The 12624-nt window shown below is 45.7% G+C and overlaps 2 protein-coding genes across 2 annotated transcripts; both read right to left on the bottom strand.

Moving 5' to 3' along the window:
* Nucleotides 1–4408: 4408 nt before the first annotated feature.
* On the bottom strand, nt 4409–6494 carry LOC121780984 (protein phosphatase 2C 51-like). The gene is made up of 3 exons (XM_042178651.1): nt 5799–6494; nt 5444–5549; nt 4409–5137 (listed from the first exon to the last, which is right to left on the bottom strand). Exons 1-3 carry the CDS (start codon nt 6411–6413, stop codon nt 4821–4823), a joined length of 1038 nt encoding a protein of 345 aa, XP_042034585.1. The 5' UTR covers nt 6414–6494; the 3' UTR covers nt 4409–4820.
* Nucleotides 6495–7696: 1202 nt separating this feature from the next.
* On the bottom strand, nt 7697–10290 carry LOC121782588 (pentatricopeptide repeat-containing protein At3g49170, chloroplastic-like). Its single transcript, XM_042180488.1, is given in 3 exon segments — nt 7697–8665; nt 8667–9756; nt 9758–10290. Coding segments are annotated over 3 exon segments (2574 nt in total). The 3' UTR covers nt 7697–7714.
* Between the last annotated feature and the right edge of the window lie 2334 nt (nt 10291–12624).

The following is a 12624-nucleotide window of genomic DNA, read 5'->3' as shown; positions in this document are numbered from 1 at the left end:
ATGTTTATTATACTGAAAAAATGTAATTACTAAAAAATGTAATTACAGAATTTATTATACTGAAAAATGTACTACTAAAAATTACAGAATTTTCTATACACCATAATTTACGATACGCTATGTATCGTACTAGTATGTAATTTCGATACGATAATGATATAAATTTTATTCTACCGTACATACAGCATATACTGATATGTTCGATATTAATCGAATGATATTTTCAATTAATTTCCACTCCCCATGTCCCACAAGAATATGCACTATTTCCTTTTAGTTCGTCCCACAAGAATATGCACTTTCTAATTTTGAAAAGTATTTTCTCTCTATTGAGATGAGACTCATTCTTCACTGACAATACTTTAATTACTTTTTTTCTCTACCTCTATCTTACTTTATAAATTTTACATTAAAACTCATACTGAACCCAAAGTGCATATTTTTTGGGGACATAAAGGAATATAAAAAATGGTATGATATAGCTGTATGGTGTTGTAGTGAAATTCTTTTAGTACAATATACTGCAAAATCAGTACGGTAATGATATCCAAGTTATTCACACTGAAACTTATGATATACCATAATTCGGTACGGTAACCATGCAATATTTTGTCATACTAGTATTTCATTATGGTATATTATTCACACCGAAACTTTGATATACCATAAATCGGTACAGTAACCATGCAATATTTTGTCATACTAGTATTTCATTATGGTATATTGTACAACCGTACCGATTATACTGATAGTGACCCACCTGATGGAGTACGTACCAAACAAGCCCATCAGCCTAAAGCCCAAGAAAGAGTATCAGTTCGGCATGACTAAAGAGTTCAGTTCGGCACAACCAAAGAGTTCGGCCCCAGCCTACAGCTCGGTAAAAGCCAACCAATCAAACTCTGCTCTCAGATCGGCAAAAGCCACTCGGCAATAATTCAGCAGTTCGGTCTCAGTATTCGACCGAACTGGGAGATAGCGGACTCATGCATGACCTCCACGACATAATTACTGATGATGTAAGCCACTGCCTAGTTAGTGGCCACGCAGGATCTCATGACCTCCACGACATCCACGACATAATTACTGATGATGTAAGCCACTGCCTAGTTAGTGGCCATGCAGGATCTCATGACCTCCATGACCTCCACGACTTAGGGTGGTGATGCAAGCCACAATCTCAGTTCAATATATAAATAGAACTTAGATCTGACAGAAAGACGCTCTTTTCGTTCTCTAGAGACAGAATAGACTATATAGCAAGTGTGTATTGTAAGCTGTAATCCCAGATCAAGCAATACAACTCTGCCCTCTTTTCTTCCCGTGGACGTAGATTTACTTCAGTAAATCGAACCACGTAAATTCATTGTGTCGTGATCTTTATTCTCTACCCGCATTTACAAACATCAGAAATTCGCGGCTTCATCACTGGCGCCGTCTGTGGGAAACAGAGAACCAAATCTGTGATAAAGCGAATTTTTGACCCTTTTTCCACCACAAAAAAAAAATGCATGCCAGATCACATAACTCCCGTGCCTCCGTCCGTGATGACCATGAGGAAGCTAATCCAGCAGCCCATAGGCCTGGAAAGCAGCCTCGTGAGAAGTCTGTCTCCAGTTCTCACGGTGAGGGAACAAGCCACTCCAGAAGTCGTCGCACCGAGTCTTCCCAGCAGCCCGATTTGAACGAGGCTGTCAAGTTGTTTTTGGCCGAGAAGCAGGATGAATTCTTAGCATTCCTGCAAACAGGCCAAAAACCGAAGACGAAAGCGGTGGATTCTCCTTCCTCATCCAGACATGAAAGTCACTACCGCAGTAGTGCCGTGCCTTCCAGGAAGAAGAATCCTCAACCCCGACATGTTCCTGTTTCTCCTCGGCACCGGAATCACAGGAGAACTCATTCTCCTCCGTACCGAAGAGATGTCGGGTTCGCCATGTACGGAGCATTAAAGACTCCGTTCTCGGAAGATATCACCCGAACTCCTTTGCCGCGGAACTACCGGACACCGTCAATGACTTATGACGGGCTAGTGGATCCTCATGACTTCTTGGGATGCTATCAGTATAATATGGCGAACCAGGGTCTCAATGAGGTCCATATGTGCAAACTGTTCCCCGAGCTGCTCATCGGGAACGCCAGAAGGTGGTTCGACAGCCTTCCTCAAGACAGCATTAGATCCTACCGAGATCTAATGGATGCTTTCCATAGGAGGTTCTTTCAGAAAGCGGAAGCCCGAATTACCTCGGCTCAGCTGCTTTCTATACGTCAAGGTCGCGACGAAAAGATCAGCGACTTTCTGACGAGATTCCATAAGGAATGCCTACAAGTAGATAATCTCAATGATCTACTTGTCATTTCGGCATTCCAAAATGGAATCCTGCCCGGAGCTCTCTACAGAAAGCTCGTGGAGTGCGGCCCGCAAACAGCTCAAGAAATGTGGGACATTGCGGACCAGTTTTCCCGTGCGGATGAGGCAGACCGTCGAAAACGGTCTTTAGACAGCTCATCCCGAGAAGAGAAAAAGAAGCCCGATCAAAGCGGCCAGGTGCTTCCTCGCCGAACTCCTTTTGAAAGAATTCAAAGGGCACCGGTACAAGGCAGATTGGGGCCACGGCTCAATCCTGAGAAGCCGCCCGCTCAGTTCGTACCATTAAACAAGTCAAGAACGGAAATTTTCGAACTACATTCCGATATGTTCGAAAAACCAAAGCGGATGACGAAATCAGCCGCGCGGCGACCTCAGGATCAATATTGCTCCTTCCATCAGGCCCACGGTCATGATACCGAGGAGTGCCGAAATTTGGCTGCAGGTATTGATGTTCTTGTGAAAACAGGAACATTGAAAAAATACCAAAACAAGCAGTTCGTCTGAAACGAGCTGCAATAAGCTAAACGATTGTGAGTCAAAGCTTCTACAGAAGATACAAGACCACAATTCAGCTTAAACAAGCAGTTCGTCTGAAACGAGCTGCAATAAGCTAAACGATTGTGAGTCAAAGCTTCTACAGAAGATACAAGACCACAATTCAGCTTAAACAAGCAGTTCGTCTGAAACGAGCTGCAATAAGCTAAACGATTGTGAGTCAAAGCTTCTACAGAAGATACAAGACCACAATTCAGCTTCAACAAGCAGTTCGTCTGAAACGAGCTGCAACAAGCTAAACGATTGTGAGTCAAAGCTTCTACAGAAGATACAAGACCACAATTCAGCTTAAACAAGCAGTTCGTCTGAAACGAGCTGCAACAAGCCAACGATTGTGAGTCCAAGCTTCTAAAGAGGATACAAGACCACAATTCAGCTTAAGAATCAAGCATTTCGTCTGAAACGAACTGCAACGAAAGTCCGATTCTCGCGATAAAACTTGCCTGAATTAGGACAAGGGAAAGTCCGATCCCCAAATTAGGACAACGGAAAGTTCGATCCGAGCGATAAAACTCGCCAAATTAGGACACAAGCTTAGTCCGGTCAAAGATGTTTATTTCATCAGATCAAAGACGAGTCCGGTCAAAGATGTTTATTTCATCAGACCAAAGACGAGTCCGGTCAAAGATGTTTATTTCATCAGACCAAAGACGAGTCCGGTCGAAGAAGAGTTCACTTCATAAGACCGAGGACAAACATCAACTTACCCCGTACCTTTATTCATAATGCCGAACTAATTCACTTCGCTTTCCGGGGGGGGTAGTGATGGAGTATGTACCAAACAAGCCCATCAGCCTAAAGCCCAAGAAAGAGTATCAGTTCGGCATGACTAAAGAGTTCAGTTCGGCACAACCAAAGAGTTCGGCCCCAGCCTACAGCTCGGTAAAAGCCAACCAATCAAACTCTGCTCTCAGATCGGCAAAAGCCACTCGGCAATAATTCAGCAGTTCGGTCTCAGTATTCGACCGAACTGGGAGATAGCGGACTCATGCATGACCTCCACGACATAATTACTGATGATGTAAGCCACTGCCTAGTTAGTGGCCACGCAGGATCTCATGACCTCCACGACATCCACGACATAATTACTGATGATGTAAGCCACTGCCTAGTTAGTGGCCATGCAGGATCTCATGACCTCCATGACCTCCACGACTTAGGGTGGTGATGCAAGCCACAATCTCAGTTCAATATATAAATAGAACTTAGATCTGACAGAAAGACGCTCTTTTCGTTCTCTAGAGACAGAATAGACTATATAGCAAGTGTGTATTGTAAGCTGTAATCCCAGATCAAGCAATACAACTCTGCCCTCTTTTCTTCCCGTGGACGTAGATTTACTTCAGTAAATCGAACCACGTAAATTCATTGTGTCGTGATCTTTATTCTCTACCCGCATTTACAAACATCAGAAATTCGCGGCTTCATCACCACCCTTAAACCGTGCCACGTGGACTATTTTATGGACAAAATTTTAGAATGAACTTATAAAAATTCAAAATATAATGATGTTATTGTAAAATATCATACTCATATTAAAATCTTCTACTCGACGGAGTGTAATTTCTAGAAAGAAACTATATTTCCATCAACCTGCTATATTTGTGACACGTCGAATAATTTACTTTCAAATGCAGCCAAATAGCGACTTGTAATTTAAGTCGAGAGGCGCATGCCAAGAACATACACATCACACATGTAACTATTTTGTCCATCTTTTGTTGGCCTTCAAAATCTTTTTGTGGTCTCTTATGATGAATGAGAGCTCAACAAGTTGGAATGTACGAGATATGAAACTCGTGGGGTCCGCAGGAGTGCAGAGAAATAAGAGACGAAGAATGCAAGTGAACCCGACTCCCGACCCCACCTAGATCCGGTGCCATTAGTGCACATCTCACTAGCATGAATAGGCAGCAGTTTGAGTTTGATTGCGGGTCAAATCGACTACAACGGCGCTGATGTTGTCGCAGCTGCCCCGAGCCATCGCCAGCTCAACCAAAACGGCAGCAGCCTCCATCGTTCGTGTGTAGCCAGCGCCGGAGCTCCTCCTCATCCGGCCCTCCAAACACCTCCTCGCCACCTGGCACGCCATCTCGTTCGAGATCACATCCCACAGCCCGTCGCTCCCGAGTATCAAGAACTCATCCAGTTTCGTCCTACTCAAAATCTTTACCTCCGGATCCGTTATCACATATGGTTTTAGATATTCATCACCTGCAATTGCAAACCAACATTATTATCACATCCAACATATGTAATCATCTACACCATCTGTTCCGTAGTTGTGTCATTTTGCCATTTTGGTACGTTTCATAGGGGTGGAATCATTTTCATTTCTAGTAAATTTTAACACGTTTCTTCTCTTTTACTTTATTCTTTCATTCTCCCTCTTATCTTTTTATTTCCTATTTATTCTTCATTCACTTACCGCGATTTGATTTTTCTCAAATCGCGTGTAAAAAAAAATTGCAGGGGATTACTAAATAAGAATTGGACTATTCTTTTCATGTAATACCATACCTATAGCTCTTGAGGTTGCCAGCACTCCCGAAACTCTTAAACCGTTCCAGTTTATCACCTTCCCTCCGCATCCTTCGATCCTCTCTAGCTCGTCCGGTCTATCGGGCTGGTGTAATGCCAACGGGAACAACATATCATCAGCTTTCGTAAAGATTCATTAGCACAAATTGAAATGAAACTACTAAAGAGAAAAATTATAGATAAATGAGTCGTTTCTTTTTTAAAAAATTATAAAAAAAATCATGAAATTTGGCCAATTTCTGATATAGTAACCTAACATGCACTACACCATCCGTGAATTAAACAAATGAATCAAACAATATTGTCTATTTATAATATTCATGATATAATTTACCTTGTGATCATCGGAAATCTGTACGGCAACACCGCCGCGCGAAAGCACGGCCCTCGAATCGCCACAGTTCGCCACCACGACCTCATCCTCCTCGACCACCGCCACAACGGCGGTCGACCCGGTCGACGCGACTAACGCCCCGCTCTTATTCACTTCCTCATCCATCTTCCTAAACCCCACCGCCATCACTCTCTCCCACGCTATCTCATCACCAACATCTCGCTCCACGATCTCCGCCAACACCTTATGCAGATTCTCGCTGCAAGCACGCGCCACGCGCCACCCACCGTGGCCGTCGTAAACTCCGAAAAAACTGTACCTCCTCCCGCCTTTCTGTAAAAAATCCACCTCCGCCGCCACCGCGTCCTCCATCTCCCTCCGCCGGCCGATAATCGACACCGCACCGTGCCGAATCAGAACCGATCCTTCCATCGATTCAATCTCTTTCTTCACATCCGATCGCCTTTTTCTGCTCGAAGCCGACTTGATCCGCCGCGGCTCCATCCTTTTCCGGCAGAAATTCTTCGATTTCGCTGCGTCGCCGTTGCACAAAACCAATTCCCCACTCTCACACTCCGGCGCCATCGATCCTTGCCGTAATTCGTCGAAATTCATAGCTATTGAATCTCGAAAGAGTGTAAATTTATGAATAAATAGAAACGGAATGCGTAAACGGATGCATGAGAAGGGCGAGACGAGGAGAGATCGGAGCCGTTTACAAGGAAGGACGTGGATCGGCGCCACGTGGATGGAAAAGCGGCAGTCAAATAAAATATTGAAGCGCCGAACCACGTGGGCTGTCGATATTGATGTATGTAGACAGGTGGCACTGGGGCGAAGGAGCAATGTTTTATACTTTTATTTCAATCCCCACATTTATTACGCAGCTATATTTTTATTTTCTTCATTTAAATTCTGTTTCTACTATCAATACCACCGAAATGATAAAATGTTCTCTATTTAGAAAAGGGTGACAGTATGTGTCAATTAAATAGTACTCCCTCCATTCCATAGTAGTGGGGGCATTTCTTTTCGGCACAGAGATTAAGAAAAGTAGAGAGATGAAGAGAGAATAAAGTAAGAGAGAGTAAAGTAAGTGAGAAGAAATGTGTTAACTTTTACTAAAAAGGGAAATGACTCCACTACTATGGAATGTACCAAAATGGCAAAATGACTCCACTACTATGGAACGGAGGGAGCAGTAGTAGTAGGTCCGAGACAGCTCCCTACATCAATGTTTATGATGGTAGAAAAATATAGAGTTTGCCTAATTATTACTATTAGCATAAAAATGCAAAAAAAAAAAGATAAATAGAGAGGGATGATTTGATGGGGAGAGGGAATTCAGAGACGTGGCGAGTTGTATGTGGAAAAGTATCTTGTTTTGATAATTATAGATGCATGGGAAGTTTGGGACGTTGAGTGCTTCACGTGTCGTTGATGTTTAGTTAGGTGGTCGTATAATTATGCGTGTCCGTAGCTGATGGTTTCAGACCATCAGTTTTCTGATTATTAATCTAACTTTTGATTAAGAATTAATTGCAACCGGCCTCCACGTTTCTAAATTAGAACATTCCGATGCAAGGGTGTAAAAAGTACACCCAACTGGGGGCCCGATGCTGCTGGGGCCGACATGTAACCATGGCACGGACTGCGGCTGCGGACGGAGATGCGACACCTGCGCCACAACTGTACCCATGTGATATGTGCACTGTCGAGCCCTTGTGCACTGAGGTCATATGTGATATTACGCTAACAAAATTACTAATTATGTACGGACGATACTCTATTTATTAATAAGCATATATATACACAGAGAATAGGTGTATCTCTCTATGTAGTTCTATTGTTTCAAAAAAAGCTACAGGGACTAATTTTAACAAAAAATTCCCATTTTGTACTCAATTAAACCACATTCACCAATAATCATTACAAGAACATCTCCCATCCTTGATGTGATGAAACCTATTCGAGTCCCTCACCACAATCTCTCTCCCAGTCGCCATTGACGCATACTTCATCGCAGCATGACAGTCTCCACACACTCGAAGATTCTTAAAGATTCTAATCGGCTTAGCTTTGCCTGTCCTTATAAGACCATATGCCAAAGCTATCTTCTCACTATGCTGAAACAAATACCTCTCCTTCTCTCCCTCCTCCACTTCATGCATCACAAATCTTGTATCCGGAACATATCCCATCCCCTTTATTTCCACCACCAACCTCTCCAGTTCCTCGTACATCTCCCTCGCCTCCGGGTGCTTCGTATCCCCAACGTAGAACTTATGCACGCTGTTCGCAGTCTCAATCCAGCTGCACCCGGCTTCCTTCACCACATTCCTCTCCTTCATCCCTTTCCTGATCTTCGCAACGTCCTCCCATTGCCCAGCCGAGGCGTACAAGTTAGACAGAAGGACGTGTGCTGCAGGGTCGCTTGGGTCTTGCTCGATGATCATGTCAGCAGCACGCCTGCCAAGGTCAGCGTCGCCCTGGACGCTGCAGGCACCTAGCAGAGTGCGCCAGACTAGGGCGTCGGGAGTGAAAGGCATTGATTCGATGAACTCCATTGCTTCATTTAGAAATCCTGATCTTCCTAATACGTCGACCATACACGCGTAGTGCTCCATTCTCGGCCTTATCCCGTGCTCTTTCGACATTGAGTTGAAATGCCTCCACCCCTCGTCGACCAGACCTGCATGACTACAAGCTGACAACACAGCTACGAAGGTGACCTCGTTCGGTTTCACACCAAAATCAAGCATTTGCTGGAACAGATCCAGAGCTAGTCTTGCAAGTCCGTGTTTAGCAAAGCCTGTGATGATGGATGTCCAAGATATCACATTTCGCACTCCCATTTCTTCGAAAACATTGAAATCCAGCTTCTATGTCGCCACACCTCGTGTACATAGAGATCAGAGCATTGCAGACGCATAAATTGGTCGCGAACCCTGCTTTAACCAAACGAGAGTGTAACTGCTCGCCTTTCCCAACTGCTCCAATGCTCGCAGCACCACTCAAGAGACTAGCAAACGTGAAAGAATCAGCACCACCACTAGCATTTCCAATTTGATTAAACAGTCCAAAAGCCTCCTCAGAGCCTAAATTTCTAGAGTAACCATCAACTAATGCGTTAAACGAAACCAAATTCTTTTCGAATAAGAACTCGAAAGCTTTTCTTGCATCTTCCATCATATCCATCTTGGCATACATGCTAATCAGAGAGTTTCCAACACAATTAACCTCTGCAAGACTCGATTTAATGGCATGACCGTGAATCTGTTCGCCTAACCTCGGATTGAAAAGATTCCCGCACGCCTTCAACAGACTAGCAACCGTGAAGTGATTTGGTTTAACCCTCCCCTCTGTTATCATCCTAGAATACAATTCAATTGCTTCAACATCACACCCTCCTTTCTGCACATACCCCGTGATAATGGCAGTCCACGACATCACATTATGTTCCGCCATTCTGTCAAAAACCTTTCTTGACTCATCCATGGATCCATTAACCGTAGATTTCGCATACATATCAACTAAACTACACCCAACACAGACATCCGAAGTCAGCCCCGTTTTGACCACCCAGCTATGCAACTGTCGCCCAATGTCCAACGATCCCACATCCGAACAAGCAGATAAAACACTACTAAACGTAAACCTATCCGGCACATACCCCTCAATCAACATATCCGAAAACAACTCAATTGCATCCATTGAATCACCCATCTGCATAAACCTCGTGATCATCAGAGTCCAAGAAACAGAGTTCCTCTCAGGCATTTCATCGAACACTTTCTTCGCAGACTCCAAATCCCCAAATCCCTTCCCAAACAAATCAATCAAGGCGCAACCAACGCAAACATCGGAATCAAAGTAGCCACTCTTCACCACAAATCCAAAAATCACCAATCCAATTCCCGCATACTCCCGATTCGAGCAAGCCCTAATCGCGGCGGAGGCAAAACTGATTCGGCCGCTCCCCAAACTCCACCATCTCAAAAAACAAAGCAATGGCCTCCGAATTCAATCCGCTGTGAGCATATCCCGAAATCATAGCACTCCAGGAGACCAGATCCCTGGCTCCTCCTCCCATGGAGGCGAATATCTCCTCCGCTTTTTTCCAGTCGCCGCATTTGGAATAGAGACTGATGAGTGAGTTGAGGACGATGTGGTCGAGCTGGATTCCGGAATTTTCGAGCTTGGAGTGGAGGGCTCGGCGGAGGTCGAAGCTTCGGGTGCGGATGCAGGATTTGAGGAGGACGGAGTAGGTGGTGAGATCCGGGGAGAGATTGGAGCGGGACATGAGGTCGAGGGTGGAGATTGCTTCGTGGAGGCGGCCGGCGTCGGCATGGCGAATGATGCGGCTCTTGAGTGATTCGAAGGTGACGGTGTCGGGAGGTTTTGGGGTGGTGGAGGTTTGACGGCGGGAGTGGTGGTGGTGATTGGGTTTGAGCGGAGGAGAGGCGGTGGATGGTAGGGAGAGCCTTATCATTCTCTCTCCCGCTTAATGCCATCCACAGTGGGAATAGCCCAGCAATAGCTCAGCCATAGCCTAGCCACAAACTCCTCCTGCCACATCATCAACACTAAAAATCCTCCTGGCACATCATAAATAGCTCAGTCAAAGCCTAGCCACGTCATAAATAGCCCAGCCACATCAATAGCCATATCACTTAAAATTATATAAAACAAATAATTAACAATCACACAAAATACGCAATTTAATTTACTATACATATACGAGAAAATTCAATAATATTATTAAAATTTAAAAAATACATTAATTAAAAAAAATTACATAATTAAGATAGAGAGAGTACGCTCGTACTCCTCAGCATCCCCACCACTCCCACCACTACCACCGGCGTTACTCATTTCTAGGTGTTGATCTTGTACATAAATTAAGATAGAGAAAGTACTCGTTAATACAAGTGGTGCGAATGAAAATGACGGGCAAGTCGCGTATATATAGTGTTTCGGAAACAAAAAAAAAATTAAAAATTCGCGATAGGCGGTGCGCTAGGCGATCCGGACGCTGCAATAGCGACTAGCGGATCGCCTAGCGCCACGGAACCGCCGAGCGCTAGACGGTTTTTTTTCGCGAAAATCGCTGGGCGGCTGCAATAGACCGCCTAGCGCCGGCGCTCGGCTAGGCGGTGCGCTAGGCGCTATTGTGGATGTGTTACGGACGTTCTCCGCAACGGCTCCGTGATCTTTCTTCTCGGCGGAACCACGAGCAATTTCCACGACAAACTCGCGGCAATTGATCGAACCCCTGCTGATTTGGTGGACGTCTTCCACAAAGCAACAAGAAACGTAAGGATAATTGCTTGTTTCACAAGATAGGTTTAGGGAAAATATTTCATTCATAAAAATAATGTGTTGATGAAATACCCTATTTTATACTAGAAACCCTAGGGCGGTTCGACGTACCCTAATTCATCCGGGAAAGAACCGCAAAGAAAACCCGAACGGGGCTTATAAACCAGGCCCGACTCAACAGTAAGTAAATTAATGTTTCAAAAATACTAAAACATAAAAGGAAAGAAATAAAAAGGAAACAAAAAGAATCGGCTAACTCTTGAACTTGTTCGGCGCCTTGAGCTTGTCTCTCGGCCTCAAGGATCTCTTCGACACAATCAATTCTTCACTTTGGTCATTCACGCATTGCGTCGTGCTGCTCGGCTGCGTCGTGCTGCTCGGCTCCGGAAGCGCTGCGTCGAGCTGCTCGGCTGTTGTCGCCTCCAGCTCGGCATGCTGCTCGGCTGTTGTCGCCTCCAGCTCGGCATGCTGCTCGGCTGTTGTCGCCTCCAGCTCGGCATGCTGCTCTGCTGTTGCGTCTGGTGTCGGGGGTCTCGTATCAACCCCCCCTCCGTTAAAAATCGCCTTGTCCACAAGGCGAACCTCCGGGAACTGCCTACCAATCGCCTCAACCGGCTCCCACGTTGGCGTGAACGCATCATCTTCCCACTGCACCAGGCATTGCTTCTCTGGTCGGCCCTCGCGCCAACTAACGCGTTCTTCCAGCAACGCTACTGGCCGTGCCACCGGCCTATTCCCAACGAACTCCGGAGGGAGTTTCACCCCGTCTACATCACCTTCCCCCGCCACAAACTCCCGCAATAGACTTACGTGAAACACATTGTGGATCCGACTTCCATCTGGGAGGCGCAATCTGTAGGCTACTGGGCCAACCCTCTCCAGCACTTCAAAAGGCCCATAGAACCTCGGGGCTAGCTTAGCCGATAGTGGCTTCGCAACCAAATGTTGTCGGTACGGTTGCAGCTTAAGCCAAACGATATCCCCGACCTCAAACTCGACGTGGCGACGGTGCCGGTTCGCCACGTCTGCCATACGCTGCTGGGCGCGCAAAAGGTTACGCCGGAGGGTGACCAATAACTCCCCTCGCTGCTTGATAATGTCTGCGACGTTAGGTGGTGTCTTTGCCGATGGAGGGGCTGCGACCAGGGACGGAGGCTCTCTCCCATACAAAGCGCGATACGGTGACGTGCCCAACCCGGAATGGTGAAAACAATTGAGAGCGAGCTCCGCCCACGGGAGAAAATTTGTCCATTTCGAGGGTTTATCCGAAACAAACGCGCGCAAATACTGCTCCAAACCCCGGTTACGGACCTCCGTCTGCCCGTCCGACTGCGGATGGTAAGCCGTGGAGAAGTGAAGTTTGGTCCCACTCAACCGCATCATTTCCTCCCAGGTTGCGTTAAGGAACACCGAGTCTCTATCCGAGACTATTGTCGTAGGGAAACCGTGGTGCCGCACCACTGTATCAACGAAAAGGTGCGCTACTCGGAGAGCGTCGAACTTG

Source organism: Salvia splendens, chromosome 20, assembly GCF_004379255.2.
Source record: "Salvia splendens isolate huo1 chromosome 20, SspV2, whole genome shotgun sequence".
NCBI classification, from domain to species: Eukaryota; Viridiplantae; Streptophyta; class Magnoliopsida; order Lamiales; family Lamiaceae; genus Salvia; species Salvia splendens.
This window is presented reverse-complemented; position numbering and strand designations above follow the sequence as displayed.